General features: G+C 38.0%; 1 protein-coding gene across 1 annotated transcript in view; it reads left to right on the top strand.

The window, feature by feature from the left end:
* The window catches only part of LOC124541199 (diacylglycerol kinase 1), a 161,660-nt gene that overhangs the window by 145,778 nt on the left and 3,021 nt on the right, over positions 1-12,861 (top strand). Inside the window, exons 5-21 of the mRNA XM_047119068.1 lie at positions 1,102-1,213; positions 1,728-1,842; positions 2,769-2,933; positions 3,251-3,373; positions 4,428-4,552; positions 5,259-5,335; positions 5,804-5,964; positions 6,628-6,741; positions 7,301-7,392; positions 8,092-8,232; positions 8,560-8,818; positions 9,186-9,272; positions 9,677-9,767; positions 10,331-10,433; positions 10,935-11,021; positions 11,411-11,566; positions 12,661-12,802. Coding sequence (XP_046975024.1) covers positions 1,102-1,213; positions 1,728-1,842; positions 2,769-2,933; positions 3,251-3,373; positions 4,428-4,552; positions 5,259-5,335; positions 5,804-5,964; positions 6,628-6,741; positions 7,301-7,392; positions 8,092-8,232; positions 8,560-8,818; positions 9,186-9,272; positions 9,677-9,767; positions 10,331-10,433; positions 10,935-11,021; positions 11,411-11,566; positions 12,661-12,802 — 2,150 coding nt within the window. The remainder of the gene's footprint in view (positions 1-1,101; positions 1,214-1,727; positions 1,843-2,768; positions 2,934-3,250; positions 3,374-4,427; positions 4,553-5,258; positions 5,336-5,803; positions 5,965-6,627; positions 6,742-7,300; positions 7,393-8,091; positions 8,233-8,559; positions 8,819-9,185; positions 9,273-9,676; positions 9,768-10,330; positions 10,434-10,934; positions 11,022-11,410; positions 11,567-12,660; positions 12,803-12,861) is intronic.

Here is a 12,861-nt window from a genome sequence, read left to right as displayed (position 1 = left end):
TCCATCAACGCTGTGTTTGTGGAATAGTGATACTAGTTACAGATCAAATGTCTATAAATATCTATTGGCGGGTGGGGACAGAAGAGGTATTCTCGTGGTACATTTGAAATATGCTTTATTCAAGTAGACTTTTACAAGCACTTTTGAATCGTCATTTAACAATTATATTATATAAGAAACTCAGTAGTTACTCGTTTTCAAAATGTAATAATACAAGTTAGTGTTAGATAGTTAAATGTAAATTGTTACATATGTATGTAATATATCCTGCCTGAAAGTCCACCAGTATCAATATATCAATATATAACCAGTATAATATTACTATCGTCTATATAATCTTGAATTGAATAATATGCCTTCCACTGTTCATTTACAATTTAAAAAAATACCATTATCTAATATTATTCCTATTGTCAAAATATAGCGTGTTTCAGAAAAACGTAAAGCGTGAATAACGCCATCTATTGATATATTTAAGAACTAAATAAATGTTCACAAACTTTTATAAACATTATTTGTTTTCACTGTGGAATAATAGTACAGTTGTATTTAATTGACTTGGTGGTAAGGCTTTCTGCAATCCCGCCTGGGTAGGCACCATCCACTCATTAGATATTCTACCGCCAAATAACAGTACTCAGTATGTGTTCCGGTTTGAAGGGTGAGTGAGTCAGTGTAACTAGAGGCACAAGGGACATAGCATCTTAGTTCCCAAGGTTGGTGGTACATTGACAGCTTCATTGTATACGGGTGATGGTGATCACTTACTATCAGGTGGCCCATATGCTCAGTTTATAAGTTTTATGCCAGTTCTTGTCTGTAAAATCTATCATTAAGAGCCTTGTATCTTAAGTAAATATATAAATATGATAGGAACATTTTTTTGCTTTCACGCCTAAGCCGCTGAGTCGAATTTGATGAAATTTGTTATCAAGTAAGATAAAACCCCTAGGAATTTAGGATACCTCAAACTTACAACACCACCCACCACCTAACAAAGACATTGTGGGAAAAATAATCGTTTATCAAGTTGCTTAAAGCATGTTTCTGAATTATACATATATAGAAATATTAAAATTTCTTTTTTTTTTTAATTTTCAGGCATTTATTTCTCTCCTTCGTACGGAGGGACAAGCGACCGGCTTTGCGTGAAATGGCAGCAGCTAGCTCCACCACCGCTTGTGCTGCTGTCACCGCTCATGGTGACCACCAGGTTAGTAAATAACATATGATATTTTACAGAAACTATATCAATAATCTCCATTGCGTTTTTTCTACATCCACCGTTTGTGGTAGAGCTTTGTGTAAACCCGTTTGAGTAAGTACCACACACTCATCTGATATTCTACAGCAAACCAGCAGCGTTCAGTACTGTTATAATTAAGTTGGAAGGGCAGAACGAACCAATGCAACTAGAGTCACCAGAGACATAACATCTTAGTTCCCAAGATCCCTTTGGCGATGTCAGCAATGGGTAATATTTTTAAGGCATCTACGGCAGTGGTGACCACTTACCATCAAGTGACCCATTTTTATCATAAAAGATATAAGTAATATTTCATAACGTAAGAACCTGTTGGGAAATTATTTTCGGAAATTTCAAATTGAATTAAATATTTGAGGCGAATCGCGTCGGTTAAACATAAGGTAAGACATTGACGCCTTAGGAGAGGGGTTCAATGAGACAGCGTTTAGTGATGTTCCTGTATCATTAATCTTGGTTCCAGGTTAAAACGAGCCTCGCGTCTAAGATACACGGGTTAGCTGAGAGATTGCAGCAACTGGGCAAGAGTTCTAATGATTCTGTGGACGGCAGCGACAAAGGATCGAGAAGTCGTACTGGTAAATTATTTCTTTTGGTAATATGGCGTTCTGACTCCTGATTATTTCACACTTCATTACATGAACTATTGATGTCTGAGGATTCCATAATTTGTTACACTTTTCTTTAAGTTATGCAATTTTCAAATAACTAAAAGATTAAATAAATTTCTTATCGTTTCTTTAAGATTTTTAAATGAATTACTAATATCATAAATGATTTGCAGTATTACTTGAAAATATTATGTATTTAAGGCAAACAATAAAAGAAAAAGTAAAAGTAAGTAACCGTCTATAAATTTCCCACTGCTGGGATAAGGCCTCCTCTTCTGTTAAGTAGAAGGCTTGGAACATATTCCACCACGCTGTTCCAATGCATATGTGGCAGAATTTCGATGAAATTAGACACATGCAGGTTTCCTCACTATGTTTTCCTTCACCGCCGAGCACGAGATGAAGAATTAAAGAACTTAACATAAAAGCAAAAAAACGCACTGCGCTGTCCTCAAACGCAGAGCATACTCTCGACGGTTCTAATGGAACAATGATTGCTTAGGCATTGATTCTCAAAGAAAGAAGTTAAAACCGATTGTTCACGCCAGAGATAAATGGACTGTATTTATTTAAATAAAAAGGGGAGATGTTAACACGAAATCATGGCTCTTACTTTTGAAGACACTTTCTTCTTGGTATCTTTGGGAGCGTTCCCTTGGTGTTCACTCTCGAAGATCACGCATAGGGGATGGGTGTTGTTATAGGAGAAGGATAATAGTCCGTTATAATAGTTTATTTTAAAGCGCGGCGCACTCACATTGCACACGTCACCGCGGCCCACACGAGAAGGGCAGTATCTCATACGTCAAAGTCATACCATGGGCAAAATTAATGACGTTTCAATATATGCATAAAACATTACCCCAGTAAAATGTCTAAACTAACAATTCCAGGCAGTGTCCATCCCATGATATCGGTGACCACACACCCGTCCTATTCATCACATGAACTGTGTTTGGGTCGCCTGGAGACAAGTCCAAGCCACAGCCAGATGTCGCGCAACTCGAGCAGGAAGAGCAGTAACTCACTACGTGTCAATCAGAGTACTAAAATTGAAGGTAACAATATTAACATCCTGTAAATTTCCCACTGCTAGACTAAGGCCTCCTCTTCCATTAAGGAGAGGGTTTGGAATATATTCCAACATGCTGCTTCAATGCTGTTTGGTTATACATGTGGCAGAATTGAGTTTAAATTAGTCTCCTCACGATGTTTTCCTTCACCGCCTAGCGAATGAATGAAGTGGTGCTTACCTGGGTTTGAACCCGTAATTATCGGCTAAGATGCACGTGTTCTAATCACTGGTCCATCGAAGGGTGAAATTGTGTGACTTGTGAATATATTTATCAATCAAAACTCATCGGCATTCTTTCAGATTTCAAGCACCTAATGCGTCGTCCTTCGACAATAGAAGTTCACACCGCGAGAGTGTCTTTAAAAGACATTGTATGTTACCTGTCACTCTTGGAGGCTGGAAGACCAGAAGACAAATTGGAATGTAAGTCCCTTTAATTCACTTTCAGGACAAACGGTGCTCTTGATAATAAACCGTCCATCATAAACGATATGACGACCTCCATGGTCGAGTGGTGTGTACACCGGTTTTCATGGGTACGCCACGCTGAGGTCTCGGGTTCGATTCTCGGCCGAGTCGATGTAAATTACCATTAGTTTTTTATGTTGTCTTGGGTCTGGGTGTTTGTGGTACCTTCGTTGCTTCTGATTTCCATAACACAAGTGCTTCAGCTACTTACATTGGGATCAGAGTAATGTATGTGATGTTGCCTCATATTTATTTATATAAACAGTGACAATGTAGGATCCACCCCTTAAATTACCAAAGCACTAGCAAACTTGGAAACATAACTATAGTTACACTGGCTCATTCACCTTTCAAAACATCTAATTGTTGTTGGTTTTAGGTACAATACATGATGACTAGGTGATATAGTACGACACAACTTAGATGTAACATCGACAAATTTAATAAAACCGATTAATACCGATTTGTCGCTATATATTCTCGCGTCAGTTCAACCCGAGAAAGCAAGTGCATGTAAATCGACGTGTCAAATTGACGAATATATTAAGTCATGTGATATAACAAGTTAAGTTTGTGTAAAGATCATATTCACATAAGAAATAAATATTGATAATTTGAGATAGCGTACTTAATTCGGATGTGATCGGTTTTACGAATTTTGCCGATGCTACATCAAATGTCGTGTCGTACTTGGACGGGTTTGTACAAAGGATTGTATATTATTGGTCCAATATTACAGAACACTTACAAGGAAGTAAATTCCTTAAATTTAAATATTTACATACTATTACTCTATTTGCTAGTGTTATTATTGGCGCAAAAGACATAACATTTTCTTTTCTAAATTTGGTGGCGCATTGGTGATTAATGTGTTACTTTACAGAGTAGATACTTTTGTATAATGGCCAAATATATTCAGGGGATATTTTTGCCAGTCTACCTTTCTATTCATAACAAAGAATAACTTCCATTAAAAACAATGCCGTAACAACAATTTTTATGCCATCAGTCATGTTCCGCCTCTACGACACTGACGGGAATGGCGTGTTGGACACTAATGAGATGGATTGCATCGTTAATCAAATGATGACAGTCGCTGAGTACTTGGGCTGGGAGACATCGGAGCTGAGACCGGTACGGCCACTTTAAAATTCTATGCGATTACAATTTCAAACATTTCCTTCAGTAATGGGTATGTTTTTCAATCTCACACCAGGTTTCCGGCTTCGCTGAGTCAATTCTTTCCTTGATCTAAGTATTTCTCATTATCAATACATAGTGTAAAACAAAGTCGCTTACCGCTGTCCCTATGTATGCTTAGATCTTTCAAACTACGCAACTGGTTTTGATGTGTTCTTTTTTAATATATAGAGCGATTTGAAAGGTTTTGGATAGAATACAAGAACAACAGTATATTTAGTAACAGCATTGTATCAGGAAATTGTTTTTATAATTAATTTTCCTTCTACTATATAAACATTAATCTAGATGACAAAAAAGATGTGGATTTTCTATTGGTTTCCATGAAGGTTTAATAAAAATTCCAATTGTATCTAATTATTAAGATAAATTAAACTAAAGTAACAACCTGTAATATGATTTTAAAAAGCCTACTTGGATAATGTATATTTTGATTGAAATGTAGATTCTACCAAGAAGAGCCTTAGAAACAGTTAGAAACTTAGATGTTAACCTATTTCCGATGGTCAAGTTACATCGATTAACCCTCTTTCCAAACAGCAAACTATCCCCTAGCCCAGCAGTGGGATAGGTTACTTTACTTTTTTAATTATTTAAATACGATTTAATGGAAAATATATAACAACTTATATGATTCCAGATTCTACAAGATATGATGGTGGAAATAGACTACGATGCTGATGGAACGGTTTCCCTTGACGAATGGAAAAGAGGAGGGTAGGTACACGTGTAGCTTATTCCAAATTCAATCTTAAATTAAAACAATAAGGTTCAAATTGCCGGAGTAAGTTTAAGAATTTATGGCAGTTATCATTGTATTAATGTGTACGCGTGTGAGCACGTTTTCACTTTCTATGTTATTCCATTTTTAAAACTTCATATGGTGCTAAAGTCTATAGGTAGTGATCAGTGGCGGATTTAGCAATAGGCTAAGTAGGCTAGAGCCTAGGGCGGCAGATTTAGAGGGGCGGCAAATTTAGCCCAAATTTGTTATATTATCTTACAGAAATAAAAAAAGACTTATAATTATATGTATACACATTACGTCCGTAATCCGTATATTCGTCACTACATAGCAGATTGGAAAAATAATCTAGTATCTCTAGACTCAACTGGCTTAAGACATCAACATTATGGACACCTCTCAATACCTTAAAAACATATATTACAAACGTTTATTTCCAGTATGACAACAATACCACTCCTAGTGCTGCTGGGGTTAGATACAAATGTGAAGGAAGATGGCGAGCACGCGTGGCGCTTGAAGCACTTCAACCGGCCGGCGTATTGCAACTTGTGTTTGAACATGCTCGTCGGTTTGGGCAAAAAAGGACTCTGTTGCATATGTGAGTAGAGTTCAATTTCCTTTAAAAATAATTTGTATTATACGTTGCAAAACCTTCATCATTTTTAAGCAATTTCTAAAATGGAATATTAAAGTTTTCAATAGTTACTTGGCGTTTCAAATGATTAACCATAAATTTATGTAATAGTCAATTAAATAAACAAATAACTTAATTTTTATTGAAACGATATTTTGACGCACTTGAAACAGATTTTTGGTATATCCTGATCCTGGCCAAAAATAGAATTGAATCAAAAAAAATAATTGAAATGCGATTTAATAACGCAGCTATATTTTGCACTACTAAGAAATTATGATCAACATATCTTTATTTAAAATCTTAGACTCATCTTAATTTTAATCCCAAAATTCCGATAACAGTTTCGTCGTACTCCAAAAGGCATATTCCTCCAAATCCGTAATGAATATAACAGATTAATCAAATTTCCGACCAATGACATCGTCATTTTGCTGCCAAATGTTCCTGATTTGGCTTTTGTCATAATAGTTGGAATAGAGTATACCTTATCGAATCTGATGTAACTGTGGCTCCTGTCCACAGTTCACTGCCACGTGTTGTTGATTTGGCGTTTGTCCTGTTATGGCATGGATGGGGTATTCCTTATCAAACTGTATCTTGAAGTGTAACTGTGTCTGTCCGCAGTCTGCAAGTTCACGGTGCACGAGCGCTGCGTGCAGCGCGCGCCGGCGTCGTGCATCGCCACGTACTCCAAGTCACGCCGCGCGCCCGCCACGCTCGCGCACCACTGGGTGGAGGGTGAGGCTCCACCCTAACACTCTACTAGCCCTAATCTAAATCCCTACTTAAAACAGGGATTATACTTGACTGTCATAACTTCCATTCAATGATAAATACGACTAGCCTGACATGAATTAGAGATGAAATATTCAGCAGAACGGAAAAAGTTGGGGAAAACTCCAAGAGACAGGCATTTCTAAAAAGCACTTGATATTTTCATCGTGGAGCTGAAACAAATATATGTACAGTCGCGGTCAATCTTAAGATCTGTTTTCGTGTGCTCAGTATGAGCGATGATCTGCTTTACTGATCGAGAATGACATATTGCGTCGCAATTATTTGATGTTTAGATTCAAAAGGTACTAGGAGTTTAAGACTTGATAAAGGAAATCATTTGAAAATTGACGAAGGTTTTTTTACTCTAACTGTACAAGGTGAAATAAGTTTTTTTTAATTAATGAAGTACATTAAATCTCAACGTGCAAAAAAATGTTTTCCCTGTCTTCAAAGTTTGGTTAAAAGTATTGATAGGATAACAAGATTGATCGTTTTTTTTATTTTATCATTATTATTACAGGAAACTGTCACGGCAAATGTGCGAGGTGTCGGAAAAAGATCAAGGGATATAACGGGATAACGGGTCTCCACTGTCGCTGGTGCCACATCACTGTAAGTTACCAAGAATCATCCTTGACTTATTTGACAGTGTAACTACAGGCACAAGAGACATAACATCTTAGGTCCCAAGATTGGTGGCGCTTTTGCGATGTAAGGAATGGTTAATATTTCGTCTATTTTTGAAGGTGCCTAATTACCATCAAGTGGCCCATATGCTCACCTGCCCACCTATAACATACTAAAAAAAATCACATACTAATTTTTAGCACTTGGATAAGTGCGAAAACAGAGTAGCACGTTATTACTTGAATCTCTTTCGAGACGGCAATCTGACATGTCTGGAAATAGTTTAGGCATTAACCTTACGTACTATATAAGGCACGGGAGTCTCAGACTCAGGCAACTGTTGATAAAAGGGAAAGCCTCAAATATGGCAACCTAGCAACAACAAATAGCTGTTTTTAAAATTGGTTTCAGTGCATAAATGCAATATATTTTTAAAATAACCTAAATAACTAAAAAAAATCTGGTAGTATCAGTAACAACTTGGATTGGATGAAGAATGATAATTTACAAAATGTAATGCCATATATCACTCGTGGAAATAAAGATGGCATATTTCCTAATAATTCCTCGTTTACAAACTGTTGCCACACATACCAAAGATGTCAGTGTGCGAGCGCGAGGTAAAAACCAATGACATTAAGCTAACTGCAATGCAATTGGGTAGTAATGTCGCGTGTGTGTCAGCTGCACAACCGCTGCGTGGGCAGCGCGGGCGGCGCGTGCTCGATGGGGCGCCACGCGCGCCACATCCTGCCGCCCACCGCCATCCGCCCGCTCGTGCTCGACCGCCAGCGCTCGCTGCCGCACCGCCACGCCGCCGAGCAGGTACTCACACACGCACACACACACGGACTCATGCTATGCTAAGGTTAGAAGCAATTGCTCAAACGTCTTATATCCATATACCTCCATACATACAGTCACTATATAATATCAGTACCTAATACTCATATTTGACACTCCCACTGCGCTTGTGATACGTACGGGATCGAACCCCAAACATTTTCATCTTTAGGCGACTCGTAAGCCTTTTGATGTTTATCTGTACACGTGGAACAATTTCAAAGAGTTCGGAAACATTTACATCTTTTAATGTACAGTAATTTGTACTGAGAACTGCATAAAAAAATGGCCTTTAATTAATTTTTTCAGCAAACATTGCCAGTGTCTATATCCCTCCCGATCTCTATAGCTGCGACCACAGAGGAGAAGAGAGAGGAGAAAAAGGAGAAAGAACACAGAGCTCCCCCGATCTCCTTCCAAATAACTCCTCCGGAAGGGACTTGTCCGCTCTTGGTCTTCATCAATCCTAAATCAGGGGGACGCCAGGGTTCGAGGGTATTGCGGAAACTCCAGTATATATTGAACCCTAGGCAGGTGCACGATATAGCCAAAGGCGGACCTATGCAAGGTTTGTACCTGGTTATAGACTATAAACAACATTAACACATATTCGTTTAGCATTAGAGAATATTTTGGTAGTAATTTTAATTTTTTCTCAATTCTGCAATAGAAAATAGAAAATCCAAGTGACTTATAATCACTCCATCAGAGCACATATATTACTTTGAGAAATAGAGTGAATAATCTCTTTAAGCCTCCTCACAAACTCGACGAGAATTAAATTAGAAAAAAGAAAAGGAGATTCTTGCAGGTTGTTCATAATAGACATCTTTTCAATTTAAACCTATAACATAACGAGTCAAAAATATTAATTTAACCTGAGAAATTAATAAATGTTCATTGAAACATTCATGGTGATATACCATTATTTTCAGGCTTACAAATGTTCAAAGATGTGAGGAACTATAGAGTGATATGCTGTGGTGGGGATGGTACTGTCGGCTGGGTTTTGGAGACTATGGGTAAGATTTGCACCCAAGTTTTAAGCGTGTTCATATTACTTGGGAAAACTTAGGGGTCGAATATTAATGGTACAATCCAAACAAGTACCAATGATTCTAAAATACATCTCGTGATTGAAAAAAAAAGATTATGTGGCAGAATTGGATCTGCTAAGTAGAATATTTTCAATAATAAGATTTTGCACAGCCATAGGAAATTTAAATGATAACTTAATATTATTAGTGGAATCTATTATCTTACTACAAATGGGACGGAAATTTAACCTTTCAAGACTTCAAACAATGTGACTACGGAAAATTTGTTGATAGAAAAACCTAAAAACTACTTTACTCTTCTTGAGATTTTCCAACTAAAGATTAAACAAAGCTAGACTAAAGACAAAACTGTATAATATTTTGTTTAGATAAAATTCAAATGGAAACACAACCAGCTGTCGGCGTCATACCCCTCGGCACTGGAAACGACTTGGCGAGGTGTCTGCGGTGGGGAGGAGGGTGAGAATCTATTGTCTAAGATTTTCTGTTTTTGTTTTGTTAATGTCATCTATTGCCCTATTCCGTTTTGGCAAATAAGACAAAGTGGTTTCAGGCGAAATCCTTAAATCCTATGAATAGCAGCTTGCTACTCATAAATCTTATATTTGTAATCCTATGACGACGTCCGTGGTCGAGTAGTATGTAAACTTTTTTGTTGGATACGCCATGCCGGGTTCGATCCCCGGTCGAGTCGATTTAGATAAAGTTAATTAGTTTTCTATGTTGTCTCGGGTCTGGGTGTTTGTGGTATCGTCGTTACTTGTGATTTTCCATAACGAAAGTGCTTTAGCTACTTACATTGGAATCAGAGTAATGTATGTGATGTTGTCCAATATGTAATCGTTAATCCTGTGATTGTAGGGTACTTTTATTTATAACGAACTATTGCCAATATAAATCTTGATCAAGAGCCATGAATAAAAATAATAAATCTTAAACTTTTAGTGCCGAATTTCGAAATAAAAATCAATGTCAATTCAACATATCAAACGCCCAATTAACTAATCATAGCATTTTTCTAGTTACGAAGGCGAATCGATACACAAGATCTTGGACAAGATCGCTCGAGCCAGCACCGTGATGATGGACCGCTGGCAGATTCACGTCGAGAACTCTTCAGATGAGGTAATGTTTCAGGTGGCGGAGGTCCTTTCAGGATTCTAAATAATTAATATAAATATATGTCTAGTTTCATGAAATATACTTTATTACCCATCATACAACTATTCAAATTTTAAGTCTTATATCGTGGGGACTAAAGGTGAATTTTCGAAAACCGATTTGCCAAGACCTTTTTTAAAATGTAATGTATGCTTTAACACCAGTAAATTCAGGTAATTCATCAGAAAATACTAAACGCTAATTGGTCACCCGATGTCACTGACCAATAACCATTCAGATTAGACATTACTTGTTTTCCACTCCCGAAAAATGGATGAGGCTATGGGGCATTAACTGGTGTCAAACTTATACTTACTAAAATACCATTGCTGTGCAGTATTAACTGTGCACTCCACTAGTAAGGAATTCCCGTATACAGAGAACCCACATCTGGCTCCGAATTCCAAATTTTGGGATCACCAGCTAATGTCTAAGCTAAAATCATTTTTTTGTTTACTTTTTCAGTGTGAACAAGTTCAAATGCCGGATTCAGCCCCCCACCCCACCTGTGTTCCGTACAACATCATCAACAATTACTTCTCCATAGGTGTTGTAAGTACATTTGGATATTTGTTCATCAATCTTTTACCCTTTGTGCAGTCGTAGGTTATGTATGCGTTTGTTAATAAATTTTTACTTTACCAATGCCAATGGTCACCAATATCCATAGACTCTAAGAAATATTAAGAATTTCTTCTATCACCAATACATCACCAACCTTGGGAACTAAGATTTACTGTCCCTTGTATACAATCTACCTTTCAAACCGAAACACGACACTACCAAATATTGTTGATTGGAGGTAGAATATATGATGGTCTTGTGCGAAACCGTATTACCAAGTAAGATACATAAATTCATAAAGAACAAAATGACTAAATGAAAACAATTTCCAAACTATTTGGTACTTGGTAATTTATATTTCCTTGTCTTGTCTCCAGGATGCAGCGATATGCGTGAAGTTCCACACGGAGCGGGAACGGAACCCTGACAAGTTCAGCTCGAGAATGAAGAACAAGCTCTGGTACTTCGAGTTCGCGACGTCAGAGCAGTTCGCCGCGAGTTGCAAGAATCTGCACGAGAACATCGACATTGTTGTTAGTATAACTTATAATGGTCGAGCTGAGATGCCCTAGTGGTTGAAATTTAGGGGTCAAACCAAGGCAAACATCATCAGATTTTGATGTGCTTAACACATTTGCTGTGGCATTTATTTTTTCTATTCTTGCGGTACGGGGCTTTAAAGACCTTGGATGAAATATACATTCATAATAACGGTACGAGGATTATTAGACTCCGTAACGTTTAAGAAAGTGAAGCTCGCTGTGATGTGATCGAATTTTATTTCAATGCGTGAGGTGGTCAAAGAGACCCATCATTTCAGACCATTCAATATGCATCTTGGCATATTTATTACTTTCCTACGATATATCAAATAGACGTTACGGCCTCCGCACCACAGATAAATTTATATTTTTCTTAGCCACACCGCAAAGGACATACGAAACGTATTCGACCCCACATCGCATTGAACATGTTAAATCGTATTTAAAAAATTAATTATAATTTCTGGCTCCACGATGAGGAGCATCGGTGGGAAAAACGTGTCTAGTTTCAATGAAATTCTGCCAAATGTATATCTTTTTACCAAAGAACTGCGAGGCATCGAAAGGATCTGTAAACGTACGTGGTTGACGTTGACGTATTTAAGACACGCGCGAAACGTTTTGCTTCCACGTTTTTGACACGCACCTCCAAGGTCTGGAATACCCTCCCGACCTCCGTTTTCCCACCTACAATATGGGCACCTTCTAGGCAAGCGCGCTCCATGACTGTATCTCACTTTCCATCAGGTGTGATACATTTAAATAAAACTAATTATAACGGATGAATCGCGTATATTAATTATTTTTTAACATCCCGACGTTTCGAGCACTTTGCAGTGTTCGTGGTCACGGGTAGACTGGTGGTACAGTGAGTCTACCCGTGACCACGAACACTGCAAAGTGCTCGAAACGTCGGGATGTTAAAAAATAATTAATATACACGATTCATCCGTTATAATTAGTTTTATTTAAATGTGTAATAATCGCGAAAATTTAAGACAACATTAGGTGTGATACAGTCAAGCGCTAGTCTATACATTTAAAAATAAAAAAATCTACCGTGATATCGTGTATCGTGCGTGCAGTGCGACGGCGCGTCGCTGGAGCTGAGCAAGGGCGTAGCGCTGCAGGGCGTGGCGCTGCTCAACATCCCGTACGCGCACGGCGGCTCCAACCTGTGGGGCGCCGGCGCGCACCGCCGCGGACGCTTCCCCGACGCGCACCAGGGTACAGCCCACTCATGCCGCACGCATAACGACTAACGAGTTGTCCATTAATCACGTGAG

The sequence above is a fragment of the Vanessa cardui genome, chromosome 27 (assembly GCF_905220365.1).
Source record: "Vanessa cardui chromosome 27, ilVanCard2.1, whole genome shotgun sequence".
Classification (NCBI taxonomy): Eukaryota; Metazoa; Arthropoda; class Insecta; order Lepidoptera; family Nymphalidae; genus Vanessa; species Vanessa cardui.
Note: the sequence above shows the minus strand (reverse complement) of the source record. Positions and strands in the feature narration are given on the sequence as shown.